The sequence below is a fragment of the Aegilops tauschii genome, chromosome 5, assembly GCF_002575655.3.
Source record: "Aegilops tauschii subsp. strangulata cultivar AL8/78 chromosome 5, Aet v6.0, whole genome shotgun sequence".
NCBI classification, from domain to species: domain Eukaryota; kingdom Viridiplantae; phylum Streptophyta; class Magnoliopsida; order Poales; family Poaceae; genus Aegilops; species Aegilops tauschii.
The window spans coordinates 428045970-428065985 of NC_053039.3; the positions used below are offsets into that span (position 1 = coordinate 428045970).

The window sequence follows — 20016 nt, forward strand, 5'->3', positions numbered from 1 at the left end:
CGTCTCCGGTGGCCTTAGGGCCATGGCGGCGTGGTGGATCCCGGTCCTTACCGGTGAAAGGGCTTCGTTTTCAGATGTTCATTCAAGTTTTTTTAGGGTTTGTGTTCTACTCAGGAAGACGAGACGACGACGGCTCCCTGAAGATGAAATAAGCCTAGCCCCTCGCCCTGGTGGTGCATCTAGCATCGTCGGTGGGCGTGGGAAGGTGTGTCTTTGATGGATCTGTCTTTGATGGATTTGCTCGGATGTGGTCGTAGTTCGTCTAAATTCATGTGTCATGGACAGTCTTTCACCTGCAATCTGGGCCTGCGCCGAAAGCAAGCCAGAGAACACGACCCAACCCACCAGAAACCCACGCAGGCCCGGCACGCGAAACCCACGCACCCATTCGCACTGCCGCCTCGGCGCGCTCACACTCGCCAGGCACGCGCGCCGCACCTCCTCGCCGTTTCCGCGTTTCCTTCCACAACGGCGACCTGCCACGGCCGGATGCCAAAACCGGCAACCCGGAGCGCGCGCCGTCGCATATAAGGATGCCCCGTTTCCCTAGCCCTAGCCCGCGCCTCCTCCGACCCTCACCCGCCGCCGTCTCTCGAAACCCTACCCCACTCCGGCGGATAGATCCGGCACGTCCTGCCCTCTCCGCCGCCAGTCGCCAGAGATGGTCGCCCGCAACTCATCCGCGTACGCCTCCGACCCGGTCCACCAGGCTGCCATGGCCGTCCCCAAGTCGCCCGTGCTAGCCGCCGACCCGCTCCACCAGGCCGCCGCGTCGGGGGGAATTGACGGCGTTCCTGGAGCGCTCCCGACCGAGCAAGGGTCTTTGACGGCGCTGCCGCCCCCGCAAGCAGCGCCGGAGATGGCCCTGCAGCAGCGCGCCACGTACATAACGGAGCCGCCCCCGCCGCAAGGCACGCCTGTGATGAAGACGGCCCCGCAGCAGGGCGCGTACATGCCCGCGCCGACGCCCCCGCAAGGGCCCCCCGTGACGCATCTGGTGATGCTAGGGGCAAACACGGTGGTGCCGATTTCCCTGCGGGAGCCGGTCATTACCGTGCCCCCACAAGGCAGACCTGTGATGGCACCTCTGCCTTTCCCTGCCGGTCCTCCATCCTTCATTCATGATGCCGGATACATGATGGGGCAATCACTGTTGCCTGCCGGCCCTCAACCCATGACGGGGCTGCAGCCTCCATCCGCCGGATACATGATGGGGCACCCGCTGTTGCGTGCCAGCCCTTTACCGATGACGGCGCTGCATCTCCCACAGGCCGTACACATGATGGCACGGCCGCCTTTGCCCGCTGGTCCCCCTCCTCTCAAGCGTCACCGCCCTGACTACTTCGGTTTGTCCTTACTGCTCAATGCTCTGCCTCTGTTAGATTAATGCTTTGTTTTATTCCTGCAGATTCATATAAAAGTTTAAGGGACAACAGTAGTAGATGTGATAGTTTAGCAAAGAGAAATGAAACTGTATCAGATTTGTTGATGCTTATGGTTGTAGTTTATAGAGTAGATTTTGGTGCTTATGGTTGTAGTTCATACAATGTTTTTTTATGATTATGGTTGTAGCTTATGCAATTGTCTGTTTGTTAGCCATATGTATGGTCAGGCTTTCGATTATGTCTAATATAAAATATATACGATTACAGCAAGCAGTATAGACATATCTTTGAGTTTTTTCTGGGAAGCTTAATAGTCAACGCTGTGGTTGTTTCTCTTATGGTTCAACATGAATATTCGAAATGTTGTTGATTGTCATATTGTACCTGTTTTTAAGCATCACTGCATCACGTTTGTAGACTGGAGGTTTGAATTTGTTAATGACAGCTTATTGTTTCCTTAGCCTAAGTTTTCCGATAGTTATAGGATGGAGTTCTGGTATTCTTTTTCTATATGGTGGTGGTAGCATTTTGACATGTCGATTAAGTGTTGCCTAGCTTTTGCTCTGTTAAAAACATTGGCGCACAACTGACATCACATATATTTCTACTATTGTTCTAAAGAGCTTTGAAATGGACCTCATATGACCAAATATATTATAAATCTTAAAAAAATGGAATTCGTCAATAGTACTTACGTCAATCTGGTCGGTCTAGCTTAGGTTTTGCATGCTGCTACGTCGTAGCACGATAGCACCCTTACTTTTGATGCAGCAATTAATAGTTTAATAAAGCTAGTTCCTCTTTCCTCTTAGTACCCTTCCAATATTTTATTGAGTATGATTAATTGTCATTTGGGCATTAGTTTTATATTTGTTGTCGTCGTTGAGCTGCATGATAGGTTAAATAAATCACCATCTACTCAAAAAGCTCCCTACATTTATCAGTATGTGTGAATATCTTTAATGTGTGTTATGAAAAATCAGTGTGCATATGCCCATTTCAACCTCATAGATGAGAAATGAGGTCATCATTAGCACGATACTGAAACGTTGATATACTCGTCATTTTTTAACTTATTTAAACCCTTTCCACATTGGTAACGCCGTAACAGTGAGATTGCCTTTTCCCCCTCTCCGGATGTCCCTTCCTTGATATGTGATCTAGTTAGATCCACATTTTAGTTAATGTTGTCCTGTTTCTTTTTATTGGGCTTGCTTTTTAAATGGTAGGTATAATCAATAATTTCAAGCAATCATGATCAGAGAACTGAGCGCTAGCCCAGTGGTAGGAGTTCAGGTTGTTGAACCTACACATCTGCGTTTGAATCCCCACAGGGACTCCGATTGGGTGCTACGCGTTTATTCGCGGAGTGGTCTCATTTCTACCTTATCCGCTTGGGTGCTCTCCACGTATATTGGCGGAGTGGTCTCACTTCTACCTAACAGTGGACAGTTAAGGGAGGGATCCTTCCCCCTTTAGCCCTATTTGTTAGCAATCACGAGTCACGTGCCGCCCAGTGTCTTTTAGAAGTTCATTCCTTCCCAGTAACATATATATATGTATATAATTTAGTTATTACACCCTTCTGTAGGCATGCCTTTTGGACCGCGGATGACTGGTTGGGAGCAGGAAATGCCTGGATTTGATGAATCAATGGGACTGCCTTATGGGCCTTACATAAACAATGAGGTAACACAATAATCCCTTGTTCCTCATTAAGACTAGCAGCTTTGTCAGTAAATGTGAAGTATGGAATTATTTAATCGACATGGTGCATCTTTACAGATGCCTTGTATTGGTTCTTATGAGCCATATCTTCCTTCAGACGCATCAAACACCTTACATGTTGAAGGTTTCCCACCCAGCTGTACTAGACGGGAACTTGCACGTATCCTTTGCTATTATTATTTTGAGTTTATTTGTCATTTTATTAATAAGTGAATTATGTTGTATGTTCCTGTTCTTACCAATCTTATGTCTCAGTCTTTCCTTTTGTGTTTTAGCTTGCACCATTTAGTGCTTCAGCTCCTTGACTCTTGCTTCTCTAGATATATTTCGCCCTTTTACTGGGTTCTGTGCAGTAAGGCTGGTCAACACAGGATATAATAATCGACATGTAATAGCTTATGCTGACTTACATCATTGTGAGCCGACTGTGTCCCTTACATTCTAGTATTCTATACTTGATACTTAGATTACCAATTCTTTTGAGCTTTGGTCTGCACATCCTTTGTATCAGTGTGCCTAAGTTGTGACTCTTACATAAGTACTTACGGCACTTGTCAACCCTTGGTGATTGTTTCATTGTTTGTTTGCACAACTTTCCTGTTCTTACTGAGCTAGAGTTTACATGCTAGAATCTGCATGTAGAATAGAGAATACATCCCTTTGCTCTATTCTTTTCTGCCATGTTTCACTTCCAGTAGGTTGCATGTTAACTATTGTTTATATATCACACATCTTGCAAATATAAGTGTAGCATTTATTCATTTCATATCCAGCATCTGCCAGATAACCTTTACCTGAATATTGAGACAAGTGCCTCGTATTCCTAGTACTATTTTTCCTTTTTTTTAGTATTTTAGTGCATCAACTTTTTTTCCTATATGATTGATTTCAGACTTTCTACAGTTAGCATAATCCCTTGTTTTGTCTGTGTCTCACTATCCCAAAATATGTCAGTGTTATAGCACGAAGTTGACACTTGTTTGGTTGTGCGCTTGAAACTAACAATGGCGCTTCTTTTTGCAGGTTATTTGTTTGACATGCATGACCGGTACTCAGTCAAATTGGACCTCAAGTTCCTTCCTGGTCCGTCCAAGGTAAACTGATGGCTCGTGCTAGGCAATAAATCCCGTGGGTCTCAGTTTCTTGTATATCAATCGGAAACCTTCAATTTGCAAATTCTTCCTTGCTTATGTTACCTCATGGGTGAGAATGGACAACTTGATTGTTTCTCAGGCTTTACCTGATACACTATGATGAGCCTATATTAGAACTGGAATTGTTTTTTTTAGGTTAAATGTTGTATGAGATGCTCTAGTTTGTCATTTCATACCGTAACTTATCATGGTTTTAGTCTGCGTGGCCCATACAATACAGTTATGAGCAACTGAAGGTTTCTTATCACCAATGTTTTACAAAAGTAAAAGGTTTCTGTTTGGTGGGCATATTACGTCAATATAGTTTTATTGTTGATTACACAAGGGCCATGACATGGCATGTGCCTGGTGCTCTTTAAGGTGCTTATCTTGAAGATAAGCAAAGTTCTGTTCTGTCCAAAGATGTTTTCTGTTGTTGGGTTCATAATCACTTAAGTCACCTAGCCCACCTGTCATGCTCTTCTGGCTAAATTGCCACAATTGTGTCCATCACACTTTGGCCAACCAAGTAACCATATGCCATGAGTAATGTAACATATAATGCATCTTCCATTTTATGGCTTCTCCTTACATTTTTAACCCCAGTCTCTCGAATCCTTGGCGCTCAATTGAAAAATCGCTGTGCTAGTCAATGTAGCTTGTGAGGAATGGCCTGACATGAATGAGCCTACCCAGTCTTATCTTGTGTAACTTAACAGTTGAAGTAGTAATAATTGCAGCAGGTTTGTAATGTTCACCTAGTTTCTTGACCTCGATTCTTTGTGCAATCCTCTGGTTATTCCAACATGCCTTAGTGCATTATAGTTGACGCTCTAATTTAGCTGTTGGATTTGTTCTGCACCAAGCTATTTTCCCATCATGCCTTATCTGGATCCCTCTAATGAATTCTCCGCTCTGGTCATGTCATGCGCTCATTTCAACATAAACTGAAGATTGTTTGGTAATCTATTTATTTTGTATGAACAAGACATCATGCTGGAGACTTTGTATAAAGGCCAATGGCTGTCCACAGTTAAACATAGTAGCTTTGAAGACCTGCAGATTTAGTGTGCACATCTTTTAATTTGCAATGGTAAACAATAGGACCCTCATTAGTATTGGTATGCTATCTTGGCAGTTGGCACGGCCAGTAAATTGTTGTTTCTTTTGCCATTCAAATTTGACTACATAGGACTAGGACCCTGTTGTATGGAATTTCTGAATCATATCAAAACAATCTTTCTGCATCTAAGGACCATGTTGACATGTAGTTCGGTTAGTCCACTGCTTACCTTCTTTAGCCTGCATATAATTGCATGGCGACACATATAGATATATCTCTGGCTCAAGAGAAGGGCTGGGCGACCCTAACTAGACCAGTGTCAACATGCCATGGGGGCTAGCATCGTCAGACCAAGTCAGCGTTCTTGCTTGCAAATGCTTGAGAGAGGAGGTTGGTAAAGAACGTGATGTGCCTTGATGATGCACATGGAGCCATGCTGACGGACAACACAAATAACCAGTGTGGCACCCCGATCCGCATGGAACAGGGGGCCTTCGCACGCCAGCCCAGGATAACACCTGACGCACGACAGGTCCATAATACAGCATTCCAGGTACAAGAATATTCATCAAATACATGTATATAAGCTTACATCATTGATGAATAGAATTATCTGGCATAACCCTAAGGCTATTTCAATGGCGGCGGAAGTCTTGGTTTGACAGCATAACAACTCTGGCTGGGCTCCACAACTCACAGGACTGGCAAGGTTACGGCCTAGCACGACAGATCAAACGAACAATTCGGGTACGACCTACAAAACTGGCATGACACGCCAGGTCAGTACATTGAATGTACTTGCAAGACAACCAAATACATAGCATCCAAACAAGCAGAAGACAAAGCAAGAACCGAGCGCATGCAACAGCCTATCTCATATCAATTACTAAACATGGCATGATAAAGATCAACTAAGCATGAACAATATCATAGCATCTACTAACATGGCAGTAATCATGGCATATCAAAACCTGCCTCTAACATGGCAATGGCAAAACATAGCATATCATCTCAATCATGGCATAATTTAACATGTCAATCAAAGCATGGCATGGCATCATGAAACTATGCTGAAAATAAACTACCGAATATATATCCAATGCAGACATAGCATGTTAACTTTATGCAACCATCTTCTGTTCTGCCTTGGTTTTTAAATGCAACATATTACTCATGCAATGCAACCAAACTTGTGCACCGAGTCCCTCGGACTCTCTTACCAACGGGTTGCCTCGCAACCGAACGGTGATCTTTCCGGCGATCACAACCACGACCAACACTTGGTCTCCGACACTCACCGAGACCTCGTCTCGTGATCATATCAAACCATCGCCGTGACTTCTCACGACTATCTCATAGTCCAAGTCACCATATTCTTGTTATCACATCTTTATTTACCAGCTTAATTATTTCAGGTTTATCCTCCATTTCGACCAAGACCTGATAGTGGGACCTACTACGAACTTATGCCCATGACCGAGGACGCGACTATCGATAGATTGAATACACTCTGCAGAGGTAGCACACTGTACCCACACCACGGAACCCATGGCCTCGTCTTCCCATTCGGGTGGACCAATGACATTCCGACGAAACCAGCCTACTGCCACGACACTCTCCCGGCCACTCCGACTCAATCCCACCGGGCTAGTCCTGGGTGGCCCCGTGTCTACCAAAGACACAACGACCACCGTCGTGGCCAAAACGATCCCACAAGGGGACCCGGTACCATAATCTCAACAACGGGCACACAAGGTTATGTCCGCCTACCTGATCAGGGTAAGCATACCCATAACCTTCCCTAGTTGGAGGCACCGGCGAGAGGCATGACAATAGATCGCATTAAGGCCTTCCCATAAAGGCAAAATGTGGCTGCACTGAAGAAGTTCGGTTTGGTGGCACTATGACTCGATCCCATAGATGATGGAGGAGATTGGTTATTATTAAGTCATTTTATTTCCTTCTCCATCATCATGAACATGAATGCAACAATGAGCATGCATCATATAAATGCTTTAATAAAATACTGAGCTTCTCAAGTGGACAACTATAGCATAAAGAACATGACAATACCAAATACTAGCATATCAACGGTGCATTACAATCATCATAGCATTTACAACGATGTCATGAAAATAAAGTAGAGTAGTGACATGGCAATATCAATAACAACATTCTAATTAGCATGGCAAAGATATCATGAAAACATAAGCATGCATGATAAGCATAACGAAATGACTGCAACCGAAAACGATAAGAAACAACTGCAACTACACACACACAAGGTGCAAGCAAAGTCAACATGCAAGTTCGGGGCTCATGATAAGAGGTTGGCTTGCCTGGGGGTCGATAAATACTTCGGGAAGAAGTGCGAAACGATCGCGGAAAGATTTGCCGGAAACAGTTCTCTCTCGGAGGGGGCTGTTTACGTGCAAGGGAAAAATGGTCATTTTCACTATGTGAAAACATTATGAAAATGATATCAACGGAACGGGCTCGACGAAACGAAGACGTGGGCTTTGGAATCACCTGATTCGGAGCTACGGGTAAAAAGATACAGACGTTTAAAGCTCAGGGACTAGTTTGTAAAAATACTTCTACAACCAGGTCCCTGATAGTTTAAACAGAACGTGTCTTTTCTGAAAATACGTCTTCCAGAGAGGGAAACGTATTCCCAGCCGAAGGAGAGGAAAAATACGCTTTCTGAGATTGAAAGCGCACTTTCCAGAAATGCGCTTTGGCGCGGGGAAAACGACTTCGCGGCGGGGGCGCCACCACTTATCCGACGTGGCCAGCGGGGCCACGCCCTACGGTCGCCGACAGGTGGGGCCGCGCGGGAAGGGGCCCGCCTGGCCTGGCTTCTTCCTCCTCCCGCTCGGGATCGAGCGAGGCCGAGGGAGGCATCCGCCCCGACGGCGATCGCCGGCGATTCCGGCCACCGTTCGCGATGGCCGACCTACCCAGATGCTCAGCATGAAGAGGCGCATCTCGGGGTGATACCCTCTTCCGTCGACGAGCGTTGTAGCAGAAGCAGCGAGGCACGCGGCGGAGTGGGGCTTCGAGCTCGGGTGGACACGGGGCTCCGGTGGGGGAAACGGAAGGGCGGCGAGCTAGGGAGGGTCGCCGGGATGTGGCGCATCCATCCATGATGCGCGCGGGGCTCGGGGAAGCTCGGGTGTGGTATAGGGCGGCGGAGCAGAGTGGCGGGCTCGCCGGAAATCCGAGCGCTCCAGCGAGGGATTCGGTCGGGCTCGGGCACTGGCGTGCTCTGGAGGGAGGGGGGAGGGGTTTGAGAGAGCTGGCTTGCTCGGGGAGGGTCGCGGACGGGCTATATATAGCCGAGGCGGGGAGCACCGAGCCGGTCACCACCTAGCGAGTCCGGCCACGGCTCTGTCGGCCGCAGCAGTCACGGGGGCGCACGGGAAGGCGACGAGGAGGGTGAGGACGAGCGCCAGAGGCTCACGGAATCGAGCAACGCTTGCGGACAAACGGAGGAAGAGGACATCGGGGAGGAAGGAGATGACGCACAGGAGCGCACTGTTTCGGTCGTTGGCACGGCTCGCCGGAGAAGAAAACAGAGGGGGCCAGAGGTCCAGGGGGAAGAAGACGTCGAGGGGGAGCTGTAGGACATTAATGGCGAGGCCAGAGCTGGTCGGAGCAGCGCTGCCGACGACAACAGTGGCTAGACCACCGTTTTGGCTGGCTGCCCTCGTGGTCACCACGGACAATGCGCGCTCCGGATTTTTTACTGATGCCAGATCATGTCTACCGCGTAGTCCTTCGAAGAGAGAGGGTTACTACGGTAAGTAAACGGGCAGAGACAAATTGAGCTGAGTAAACCAAGCTGCACAAGTTTGCTGTTGCAAACTTGACCACATCCTAGAGAGTAAACCAGAGAGGGTAAAAGGTAAATTTGATGTCTGAGAGGCTTAGGGTAGAAAGGACTACGGTCCTGGTAATTATGAGGTCATTTGGTCAAGTATTTAGCATAGTTGCTGTACAACTGCTAAATCTGACCCAGAAACTAAATCATGAAGGAGCACTCACTAGGAGTGATGGATTGAGTTAAATCTTGGCAAAGCCTGATTATTTGGACATACAATGATGCTGTAAAACTTTCGTACCAAATGGACTTGCCAAAATGGTACTTCCTTCATAGCTATCATTTCTGTCCAAAAACTTCAGAAAAATCCTCAGGGCAATTGGCTAGATGAAATGAGCCAAAATCTTGTGGAGATAGGTTATATTGATATGAGAAGACCTGGGAATATTTTCAGCCATAATGGAGCAATATAAAATGCACTTGCTTCACAAACTGAAAAATTGGACAGAAACCAAGAATTGCTCCTGTGCTCACATAGTTCAATGAAATGAACTGAATTTGGGTGGAGGCGAATGATTTAGGATATAGGAGAGGATGGCAATTCATCCCATTTGGAAACTCTATGAAGGTACTTCCTTCACAAAGTTGTATTCTGGTCAGAAACTTTGAAAAATTGCACAGGGAGCTAGGATGAATGGATTGAGCTCATATTTGGCATCCATGGGTTATTTAACAATGTTAATCACCCTGCCAAATTGCAGCTCCATAGGAATTAGGAATAAAGCACTTCCTTTGCAAAATTTCAGAGAAGGGAGAAACTTGCATTGGATCATGTGCCAAATTTTTGAACTGAGGAACATGAGATTAGGATGGAACTAGTGATTATATAGCAAGGACAAGCTCCACAATTTATGTGGGAATTTTCTCTGCTATAAAAATAGTAGTTCCTTTGGAAAATGGCAGAAATGCTATATTGGCATTAAATAGGAAAAGGCAATTTTCCTTATTTAATTATGGCCAATATACTTGCCAGAGCTTGGATTAGGCATGAGTATCAACTCCACCAATTCTCATGAATTTAGGAGATGGCTAGCTATGCCTTTGGATTTTATTCCTCAGAAAGGCAAGAAAAGGAATAAATCACAATTCAAAAATATTGCATGGGACTTAGCAATATTTTTGCATATCCAAGGTTCAGAAAGATAGGAGGATCTCTGGAAACAATTGGGAGGATCAACAGATCAAGGAAAATGATGGCTCCTTTGTAAGCACAAAGGACATATCCAAATTCCAAAAATTTGGAATTTAGGGTTTGAGAGGGTTTGAGATGATGCAAAGGAGGTCTTGCCCACTGACAAAGACATGAGCAAGGTTTTGAAAGGTTGGAAATGACAAAATTTCTCAGAGTCATCCAGCAAACTCAGGAGAAAATTTTGAAAATGAGTGCCACGAGAGAATAACGGCACAAAAATTGATAACCCAATTTTGGGGCTGTTACAACCAGCCCGTCGTCCATAAAGAGAAATGGGGAGAAAAACTTCCAGGCACCTCAACAACGCTGCGCATCACCGAGACGGGATTGGAGCCGGAGGACTTCTATTATCGAAAAAGGCTTCCGCCCCGCTTTATATATAAAGCAATGATCACCAAACATCCTCAAATGCACGCCACCACAACAAACACACACACCCAAGGCATGATACACAGGCGCTGAGCGCAACAACACCACCCCTATATGAAGAGATGAAGCCACATACGATGATCTGTGGACTCCAAGAAGGCGCCTTCAGGAAGGATATGACATCGGAGCGCTGCCACCGCCCGATCCGAGGATCAGAGTTTCCCCTGGAGCAACACGATGGACGATGAAAGCCGCGACGACGCCTTCAAGAAGGGAACGAGCTTCGCCGCCGCCGGTCCGTCCGAAGTAAGAACAGGTTTCCACCCGGCCAACACTCCGCCACCGAACGCCACACCCCAGCTGCCACGCCGCCCACACAACCAGGGCAACCGGGCAGCACCAAGCCGCGGGCTCTGCCCAAATGCACCGCGCTATCACCACCAGGGCCGCCGCCCTGGCATCCAAGACCTAGGCACCACCTGACCCGAGACCCGCCGCTACCCCAACCCAAGAGACGAGCGGAAAGGCCCCGCCTTTCGCACCCCTGGACGGCCCCCCAGCGCTGACACCCAATAGGCCGGCCAAAACTGGCCTCCATTGCCCCGTCCTGCAGCCCTGAGCGCGAGACGAGTTTGATCCTGCCGCCGGGCGCGAGATGAGCTCGGTCCTGCTGCCAGGCGCGAGACGAGCTCGGTCCTGCAGCCTCGGGCGCGAGACGAGCGATGGACCGCAGCTGGGAGAGGGCCAGCCCTTGGACTAAAGAATTGCCCGTACGACGAGGAGATGGAGCGAAGGTCGACACGGTCCGACCGCAGACGAGCCGACGCCGGAGTGAAGCTGACCATTGCCGCGGGCAGAGCCACCGTGTAGCCGCCGCGTCCCCGGGAGGCCATCGTGTCGGACCTCCGCGCGCCGCCGCCCACGGCTAGAGCAACAGCTACGCCAGGCCGCTGCCACACCCGTGCCGCCCACCCGGATCCCAGCGCCAGATCCAGGACAAACCCGCCGGAAAACGTGAGATCCAGCCAGCACGCACTGCCACCACCGCCACCAAGCCGCCGAAGCGCCGGTCACCTCGCTGCCAGCACCGCCGCCCGATTCCCAGGAACGCCAGGCCGGGGCGCCCTCAGCCCGCGCCGCCCACTGGCTGCCAGCCAGATCTGGGCCGGGGACAACCGCCGCCGCCAGCACGCACGGGCACGCCCTGACGCGCAGCCGCCCACGCCGCCGCACCAGGACGCCCCCGCCCGACCGCCATGCCGTCCTGCAGAGCCACACACCTCCGCTCGATGCAGCTGTCCCGCGCTAGCCCATCGCGAGGAAGGGGAAGGAGGCCCCTCTGCCACAGACGCCGGACGGCGCGTGCCGGCGGCGGCGAGGGAGGAGGAGGGGAGGGGGGGGGGAGAAGGGGCTGGAGGCGCTAGGGTTCGCCTCCCCGCTCGCGGGAGCGGGCGAGACGAAGGGGCGAAAACTATCGATGTCATATTTTCCTTCAAATTGTTTTTGCCAATCCCGGAGGACTTCTATTCGAGATGACACCGGCATCAGGGTAGGAGCGATGGCACTATGAGACCAAAACCTACTGCACAAAGGATGAGAGAAGAGAATCCTCTCCCCTCCGCGCTGCAGCGACGGATCGATGGCCGGAGGCTGAGGGGAGAGGAGATTGCTCTTGTTGGCGGCTAGGGTTTCTTTCTTCTGTCAAGTGTGTTTGGATGAACTCAAGTTTGTTTTTTTGTCGAAGAAATTGTAAAGAATAAACGACTACATGTATGATGCTTGTCCAAAAGTGGAAGCACCACTTCTTTAGGTATAGTGTTGCCATGCGTAAAAGAATTTTGAAAACAAGTATGTGAGGATAAATATTGGTAGGATGGGGCACTTACATGTTTGTGCTCAAATTTGACCATGTGATATTGTCATGCGATTCTAACTTCTGCCTGGTCTGGCTCCTGTGTGTACGGTGAGGAGTACAGATCTGCTGCCTTTTGTAGTTCTGTATGCTAATGGGAAACCATAAGATGAAGGCCCTTGTGTTTTGCTGAGGTATGTGCATTAATTTTGTACTCTATATATTTAACGTCTGCTGGCTTTGATGTTGTTCTTCATTCATCTAAAAGAAATGGTAGCTGTGTTGGCACGCCTTCCATTATGTAGCACTGTCTACAAGGCGGACCTGTGTTGCACCGCTGCCGCTCAATCCATGATAGCGGATCTGTGTTGGCACGCCTTCCATTATGTAGCACTGTCTACAAGGCGGACCTGACAACCATGATAGCGGATCTGTCTTCGTACAATTGCACTTCAGTCAATGATGGCGCATCAGCCTCTACAGGCCGGATACATGACGGGACAACCATTACCTCCGCTCCCCCCATCCACTCAAAGCGTCAACGTCCTGACTTTGGTTTGTGCTTGTTTACTGCTCATTTCTCCTATGTAGATTAATTTTTTGTTTTGTTCCTTGAGATTCATATAAAAGTGCAAGGGACAACGGTAATAGATGTGGTAGTTTAGCATAGATAAATGGAATCGTATCAGATTTTGTTGATGCTTATGTTAGTAGTTTATACAATAGATTTTGTTGATGCTTATGGTTGTAGCTTATGCGATTATCTGTTTGTTGGCTTTGTGTACGCCTAGGCTTTCTGTTATGTCTACAAAAAACATAGGGCTACAGTAGCAGTATAGCCCTATCTTCAAATATTTTTCTGGGAAGCTTAATAGTCAACCCTGTGGTTGTTTTCTAGCTTAACAGGGATATTTGAGATATTGTTGATTGTTAGATTTTAGCTGTTTTTGAGCATCACTACATTAGGTTTTGTAGACTAATACATGTTTGGATTTGTTAACGAGAATATAGAACAGAAGCATGGCAGATTATTGTTTCCTTAGCCTAAGTTTTTCTGTTAAAGCTTTGAGGCAATCCTAGGACAGTTATAGGATGGAGTTCTGGTGTTCTTTTCTACAGTGCTGGTAGCAGTTTGACCTTTGGGTTTAGTGTCGCCTTGTTTTTGCTTAAAACATTACCACACATCTGTCAGCACATATTTCTACTATTGTTCTAAAGAGCTTTGAAATGGATCTCTTATGATCAACTATATTGTAAATTGTAAAAAATTGGATTCGTCAATAGTGCTTACGCCAATCTGGTCGATCTAGCTTAGGGTTTGCATGCTGCTATGTCGTATCACCGTTTCTTTTCATGCATCAGTTAATAGTTTAATAAATCTGGTTCCTGTTTCCTTTTAGTACCCTTCCGGTATTTTACTGAGAGCATGACTGATTGCCATTTTGGCATTAGTTGGATATTTGTTGTCAAGCTGCATGATAAGTTAAATAAATCACCATCTCCTCAATTGACAACTTGGGATTTTCTTATCTCAAAAAGGCCCTTATATTTATCAGTATGTATGAATATCTTTTAGTGAGTGTTACGAGAATCAGCGGTCATATCGGATCTTGATCCCTTTACAGTCTTGTTGGTCCCCCAAAAAAATCTTGATTTGGCTGTCACTGCCTGCGTTCCATGTCATCTAGTGTTGTGGAAGAAATGGTCAAGAATGTTGCTTCTTCAAAAGTGGAAGCACCACTTTTTTTAGGTGCATTGTTGCCATGCATTATAAAAATGGCAGGTATGCGAGGATAAACAATGGTAGGATGTGGTTCATGCAGTTTGTGCTTAAATATTTTTTGTTTTTGAAACTGAATAGTTTGTGCAAAAATTTGCTCAATAAGCTGGTCTGTTCAACCAACTTAAATGTATTATTGCCATGCATTGTTGCCATGCATTATTTTCAATGTTTTTCATGTCATTCATGAAATTTAAATGTACCATTGGAACAATCAATTGACATTATGTTTACCTCATGTCAGGCATCAAGTTCAAGATCATATTTGTGTGAAATGCGTTGAAAGGATTTTGACAATATTGTCGTTGGTGATGTTAAGAGTCGCTGAAGAACTCATTGTGTTAGACATTGCTATTCATCCAAGACATAAAAAGCAAACGAGACCACATCAGTTGGCAGGTTTCCACTTTCTGGTTGTTTCATGAGTATTGTTCTTTGCTATGCTGGATACGGTCATGGGTGTTATTGTGGTGATCTGTTTCCTGCTAGTACATTGTTGTTTGCAAGGTTGTATATTTGTAGGTACTGAAGCAACTTTGCTCTTTGTAATGCTAGTGTGAATATAGTTTGCCCAGTTGAAGTATTTCCACTGCCCTTTACACTCGCATCACCTTTGTGTTTTTCTTTTCTTTAGAGACTCCTTTTCGGGTGTGGCGATTCGGTGCCTGAGCTCAGCTGCTCCCGAAATCGTCGCGGTCCAGTTCGGCCTTGGGATCCGAATAAATGGGCCTGTGGCGTCTGACGCGGGAGTGGAGAAAAGGGCCGTGCGGGAATATACAGTATAGAACAGTACCTCTTTGGTGGGACCAGATCGTATTGGGAAAACGGCGGACGCGGACCAGAACGTTGTCATTTATCCCGAGCCGCGGATCAGATAAGGTGTACAGGACAGTATTCTTTTTCCCTTGCGATTTGGGTGAGGTGGGCGGCGGGCCGGCGGCGCTGGACGTGAGATGGGGTGGCGCGCATGCCTGTGGGCCGCTGAGAGTTCTCTGTTGCGGTAGAGAGGGAGATCGGCTGGGGCGGTGTGTCACGGTGGCGGGGGAGGCTGCTTGGTCGGCTGCTGTGGATTCACTTCTCAGGCTCTGTCTCAGAGGTTGCGTCTGTTGGTGATGTTCTGTGGAAGGAGGGTTTCCGGCGGGCGGGCGGCGGGCGCTGTCCAGCGGGGTTCTTCGTCGCCGATCTGCGGGTATTCTCTCGCGAGATTTTTCTTTGGTGCATCCTGATTATTTTCTTCACATTTTTGGTTCTGATGTTGAGCGTCCCTGTGCTTTATTAGGTTTTCCGCCGTTGCCCCGCTCTGCTCCGGCTTCTCCTCCACCTGCTGCACTTCCTTGCCCCGTCCAGATTAGGGAGTCACCATGTGGTGGCTCGCTATCTGCCCCCATACCGGGGCGTCGGCCATCTCGAGTTGTCCCCTCCGTTCGCCGTCCGAATCGTGCCAGGCCTTTCTCCTCCATGTGCGCCATCTCCTGACGAACTCCACCTCAGATTCAGTCTGAACCCGTGATGCCCCCTCCCAGTCCCAGCCGTCCCTCACCCCCTTGCGCCCCTACACCTGTAAGGCTTCTTCTCTCTTAATTTCTTTTGGTTCCCAGCTGTCCTATTGAAGTATTATGCATCCGTTTCTTCAAACCAAGGTCCTGTGATAAAGGGGGTTGAGGAATAGATTTAATACAAATTAAGGAGATTGAGAATTAACATAAACTTGATTTTGAGATTTGAAGAAATGTGATGGTAGTGAGATGTATCCATATTTGAGTATGCGAATTTCATTGTGAATGATCGGTTCTTATGTCCATGAGAAATAATTTTGTACAATATTTTTTTTTTGGGGGGGGGGGGGGGTCATATGATGTATTTTAAAGTTATGGACTAATTTATGTGTTATGTATACGGAGTTTATGGAGTTCAGTATCCATCGGTTGACTGCTACAGGAGCAATTGGAGTGTTCCATGAACCTCTTGGCCATGCATTGTATAAATGCAATTTTGGAGTCAAGGAAAATACTTATCTCTAATCTGCAGAAAGTAACCAGTGCAAATGTTGTATACCATTGCATTTGTTTTCCTAATGAAAATATTAATTGAAACAGTTCCCATCTTCTACAGGTACAGTGCTGGGTTCCGTTGGAAGTCATCTGCAAGTGTGCCACCTCTCATGATGGATTCTTCTCATGGTGGGGATTCGGTCTGAAGGTGGAAGCATTGCTCCAGAGTCGCTCAAAGTCTCAGACAACAAAAATACTTGAATTTGGTTTTCCGTGCTTCGACCCCTTCCACTTTGCCTCTAAACATTAGAATACTTCTACATTCTTCTTGCCTTTTTTTATTCATCTCCTTAGTTGGGTTGAAAACTCTCTTGCAGAAATTTGGCAACAAATAAATTTGAGGAAAGAATACGAACACCATTTTCGTCGTTGCACACCTGGACTCTCACGGATATCTGGGAATGAGCGCTTCCTATTCAAAATTTACTTGCAGAATCAACTGATTGGTATGTAATTTTTGCTGCAGCAATATGAGCAAATATTATATTCTTTGGGATAGTTGCTGATGTTTTTTCTTCACATGAAAAGCTTAGTAATGATGTAAGGTAGGGTTCCCATGTCACTTGTTAAATAAACAATTCAGTTTCAGGTAGACTATTCTTTGCTACATCACACTTATACTTCCACTGCCCAGACGATATGGATTATAATTGCCACTAAATTAGGCATCAAAAGTAGTTTGTGGCTAAGGTGTTAAATGTTCTTCATGCACATCAAGTTGTTCTAAATTTTGGTGGAACTAATTTTTCTAAAACAACCTTCTGACTAAGTTGTACTAAATCAGCGACACTTACTTTTGGATGGAGGGAGTACTAAACATAGTGTTTTTGCTGCTTATTGATATTGCCAATCTTTTCCATGAATGTTTCTCACTCTGGTGTCTTGGATAGTTTACCTGCTTTGCCTCATACAAGATATACGTATAAAGCAAATTATTTCATATACTAAAAAATTGTTCCTTGTTATCCGAAATCATCTCATGTCGAAACCTATCTTTGGACTAAGCTGCAACTAACAGCTTTTATTCGGTATTAAATCAGCTATCAACAAAATAAGTAACTAAATAGTTAGGTACTCGATAATATCCGTACTACCGTATTTATTGTGCTTTTTAGTTGCCTTAGCAGTGGTATAGTTCACACGTCCATGTCCATTTTGCAGAAGGTCCATATGTTGAACTTCTTTTTAAGAATCTGCTAATGACGGTGTGTAGAACTGCGGTTTCCTTGTAAGGATTGCTTGCTGTCACTCTTTTGGCAATCTTGCTGAAGATTGGTTGCAGTGTGCCGTTATTTTATTTGTGGAGCCGTAAGGCTTGGGACTGAGGCAGGAGCATTCCCCCAAGGGAAATCAAGTTTTATTGGGAGGTCGTATGTTGTGGATGTCACCATATCGTGTATTTTCCTTCGTTGAGGTTACATTTCATTTCAGGTTATAGAATCTTATCCAAAAGGCAGTGCTGTCTTTGTGGATTTTGTTAAGCTTTGTCTTACGACACTTCATGGCAGTGTTCACTGTCAAATCCTGTAGGAAATATGTCTGACTATGTATGCACACATGTAGAGATGTGCCTATAATGAATATTTACACATGTGATTGATGTTCATTCATTTTGCAGCACTACTAGCTTCGCCACACGCACCACCTGAGAGATGGTTCTGCCTGTAGAGATGTACCTATAATGAACTACACATGAGATTGATTGTGATTCATTTTACAACAGTACTAACATAGCCACTTGCACCACCGGATGTTATCATGGTAATCTCGTAGTCATAAGGAAAAGGCGTCCTGGTGGCGAGTGTCATCGTATTTTCCTTTTCACGTGTTTTGATCACTTCATTGGTCAACGTAGGAGTGTGTGGCTGTTAATGCCTTGTATTTTTGGTTGAAAACGTGATTGGTACTTGGGACAGTTTTGATGTGAAAACACTAAGGTTAAGCAAGTGCCTTTTTTTAGCTGTATAATAAATCATGTGGTATTCATTTATGACGGGGTTGGTGCAGTTGGACGTTACTGACTTCGTGGACGGAGACGCTCAGATCGGCTCAGAAAAATGACTGAGCCGTTTGAGGCCTACCTGATCTGCATCTACAGTTGTAGCTTCCGTCGCATTCAATGCGTACCAGGTCTGGGCTTATTTTAATTCAGCATACGTGATATACGGATGAAAAACACAGGTGATGGCACAGATCTAAATGCGAGCGTATGATGCTGATTTCAGGAGCATCTGAGCCCGAGCTCAGAAATGAATATCCGCTCCTTTTCTGGGTATTCTGTGCATGATTAGAAGCAAAGAACAGCATTTGAATTTGGACCGAATGTACTGTAGGTGATATTTCTAGTGTATCTCTAGTAGCTGCTAGCTACTAGCTTTATGCATAAAGTTTCATTACTACTTGAATTGGATTGTACCAGGTGAAATACAGAGCTTGATGCCAAAAATAAAGATACCTAGTAAACCTAGGAGAAAGAATTGATGAATAAGGTGCCTATTTGTTCATCAATTACTATGCTTGTGTTAAACAATTAGTGGGTTGACTACTACATAATGGCCGCTGCATTTTATGATCATTGTAGTTCTCCACATGTAACTGTCTGTGCTTCTACTTATGATTGCCTTGTACGCATCCCACATTTTAAATGTCCACCTTGCATGGGGCTTATATGCAACATCAGCAGAAGTGCTACTTCCATTGCTGGTGCAAATTTATTTCTTCTCTCTTATATGATAATAACTAATTAGTCATCTGTTTCTGTAGGCATGTATTACCGCAGAAAAAGAAAGCCTTCCGACCCCTTCAATAATCTTTCACTTACTGCAAATACGATTCGCAGTTGGGGATGTGGCAGTGTTACCGAGGAGTGGGACAGCTTGTATGCTCAGAAGGTCCAATTGTTTACTTTCCTTTCTACTCTGCCCGAGCCCGCTCTGAGTTATGGGCCGAGTGTTAAAACTAATATGGCCAATTCTATCGAGTAAAGAGAACAGAAAAAGAGTGACATAATAGTTCTTGATTCGGATGATGATGATGAAAGCACAGGAGCACACAAATAACTGACGCCTGAGAAAAACAAACAGCTCACACCTGAGAAAAATAAACAGCTGATGCCATCAGAACAGGCTGGTGCTCTCACGAGAGGTAACCGAAATTGATGAAGTAAATGAGACAATGCATGATAGAGATCAAAACAGTCAAATTGTTCCATATAGTCCAAGTGCAACTTCAATGAATCAGTATCCTTTAGCCAGCTATCAACCATCAGCAGTTCTGTTTGAGAGAGTTATATTGCAGAAAAGACCTGAGGAGGAACGTATCCATGATCTGGCTGTACGTACGTTTCACTTGCATTTTTTTACTGAGAGTTATATTGTTGTTTTTTGTTCTACATGTTTGTAATGACAAACTAGTAGCATCAACTTTGCACTGCCTCATCAGTATCTCTAAAGGGCGCTGCGAAACTGTTATCTTTGTTTTCAATTTTTTCAATGTTCATCCATAATTATTTGACACATCTTAGTTCACAAGTACCCCTTTCTCTTGTACTGAAAATAATGGAGTATAATTGTTTGATATT

General features: G+C 45.9%; 1 protein-coding gene across 24 annotated transcripts in view; it reads left to right on the forward strand.

Moving 5' to 3' along the window:
• The first annotated feature begins 364 nt into the window (after positions 1 to 364).
• The window catches only part of LOC123494188 (uncharacterized), a 53988-nt gene continuing 34336 nt past the window's right edge, over positions 365 to 20016 (forward strand). For 8 of the 24 annotated variants that reach the window (XM_045229070.1, XM_045229072.1, XM_073498013.1 and 5 more), the window contains exons 1-12: positions 365 to 1346; positions 2977 to 3074; positions 3171 to 3273; positions 3434 to 3529; positions 4137 to 4207; positions 12730 to 12799; positions 12874 to 13160; positions 14630 to 14907; positions 15020 to 15574; positions 15665 to 15945; positions 16498 to 16882; positions 19200 to 19769. In XM_045229070.1, coding sequence (XP_045085005.1) covers positions 662 to 1346; positions 2977 to 3074; positions 3171 to 3273; positions 3434 to 3529; positions 4137 to 4207; positions 12730 to 12747 — 1071 coding nt within the window. In that variant the 5' untranslated portion in view covers positions 365 to 661 and the 3' untranslated portion in view covers positions 12748 to 12799; positions 12874 to 13160; positions 14630 to 14907; ... (2 more) ...; positions 16498 to 16882; positions 19200 to 19769. Of the gene's footprint in view, positions 1347 to 2976; positions 3075 to 3170; positions 3274 to 3433; positions 3530 to 4136; positions 4592 to 12729; positions 12800 to 12873; positions 13161 to 14629; positions 14908 to 15019; positions 15575 to 15664; positions 15946 to 16497; positions 16883 to 17597; positions 18057 to 18443; positions 18567 to 19199; positions 19774 to 20016 lie in introns of those variants that run through there. The other 16 variants (XM_073498015.1, XM_073498017.1, XM_073498018.1 and 13 more) reach the window with 16 other exon arrangements.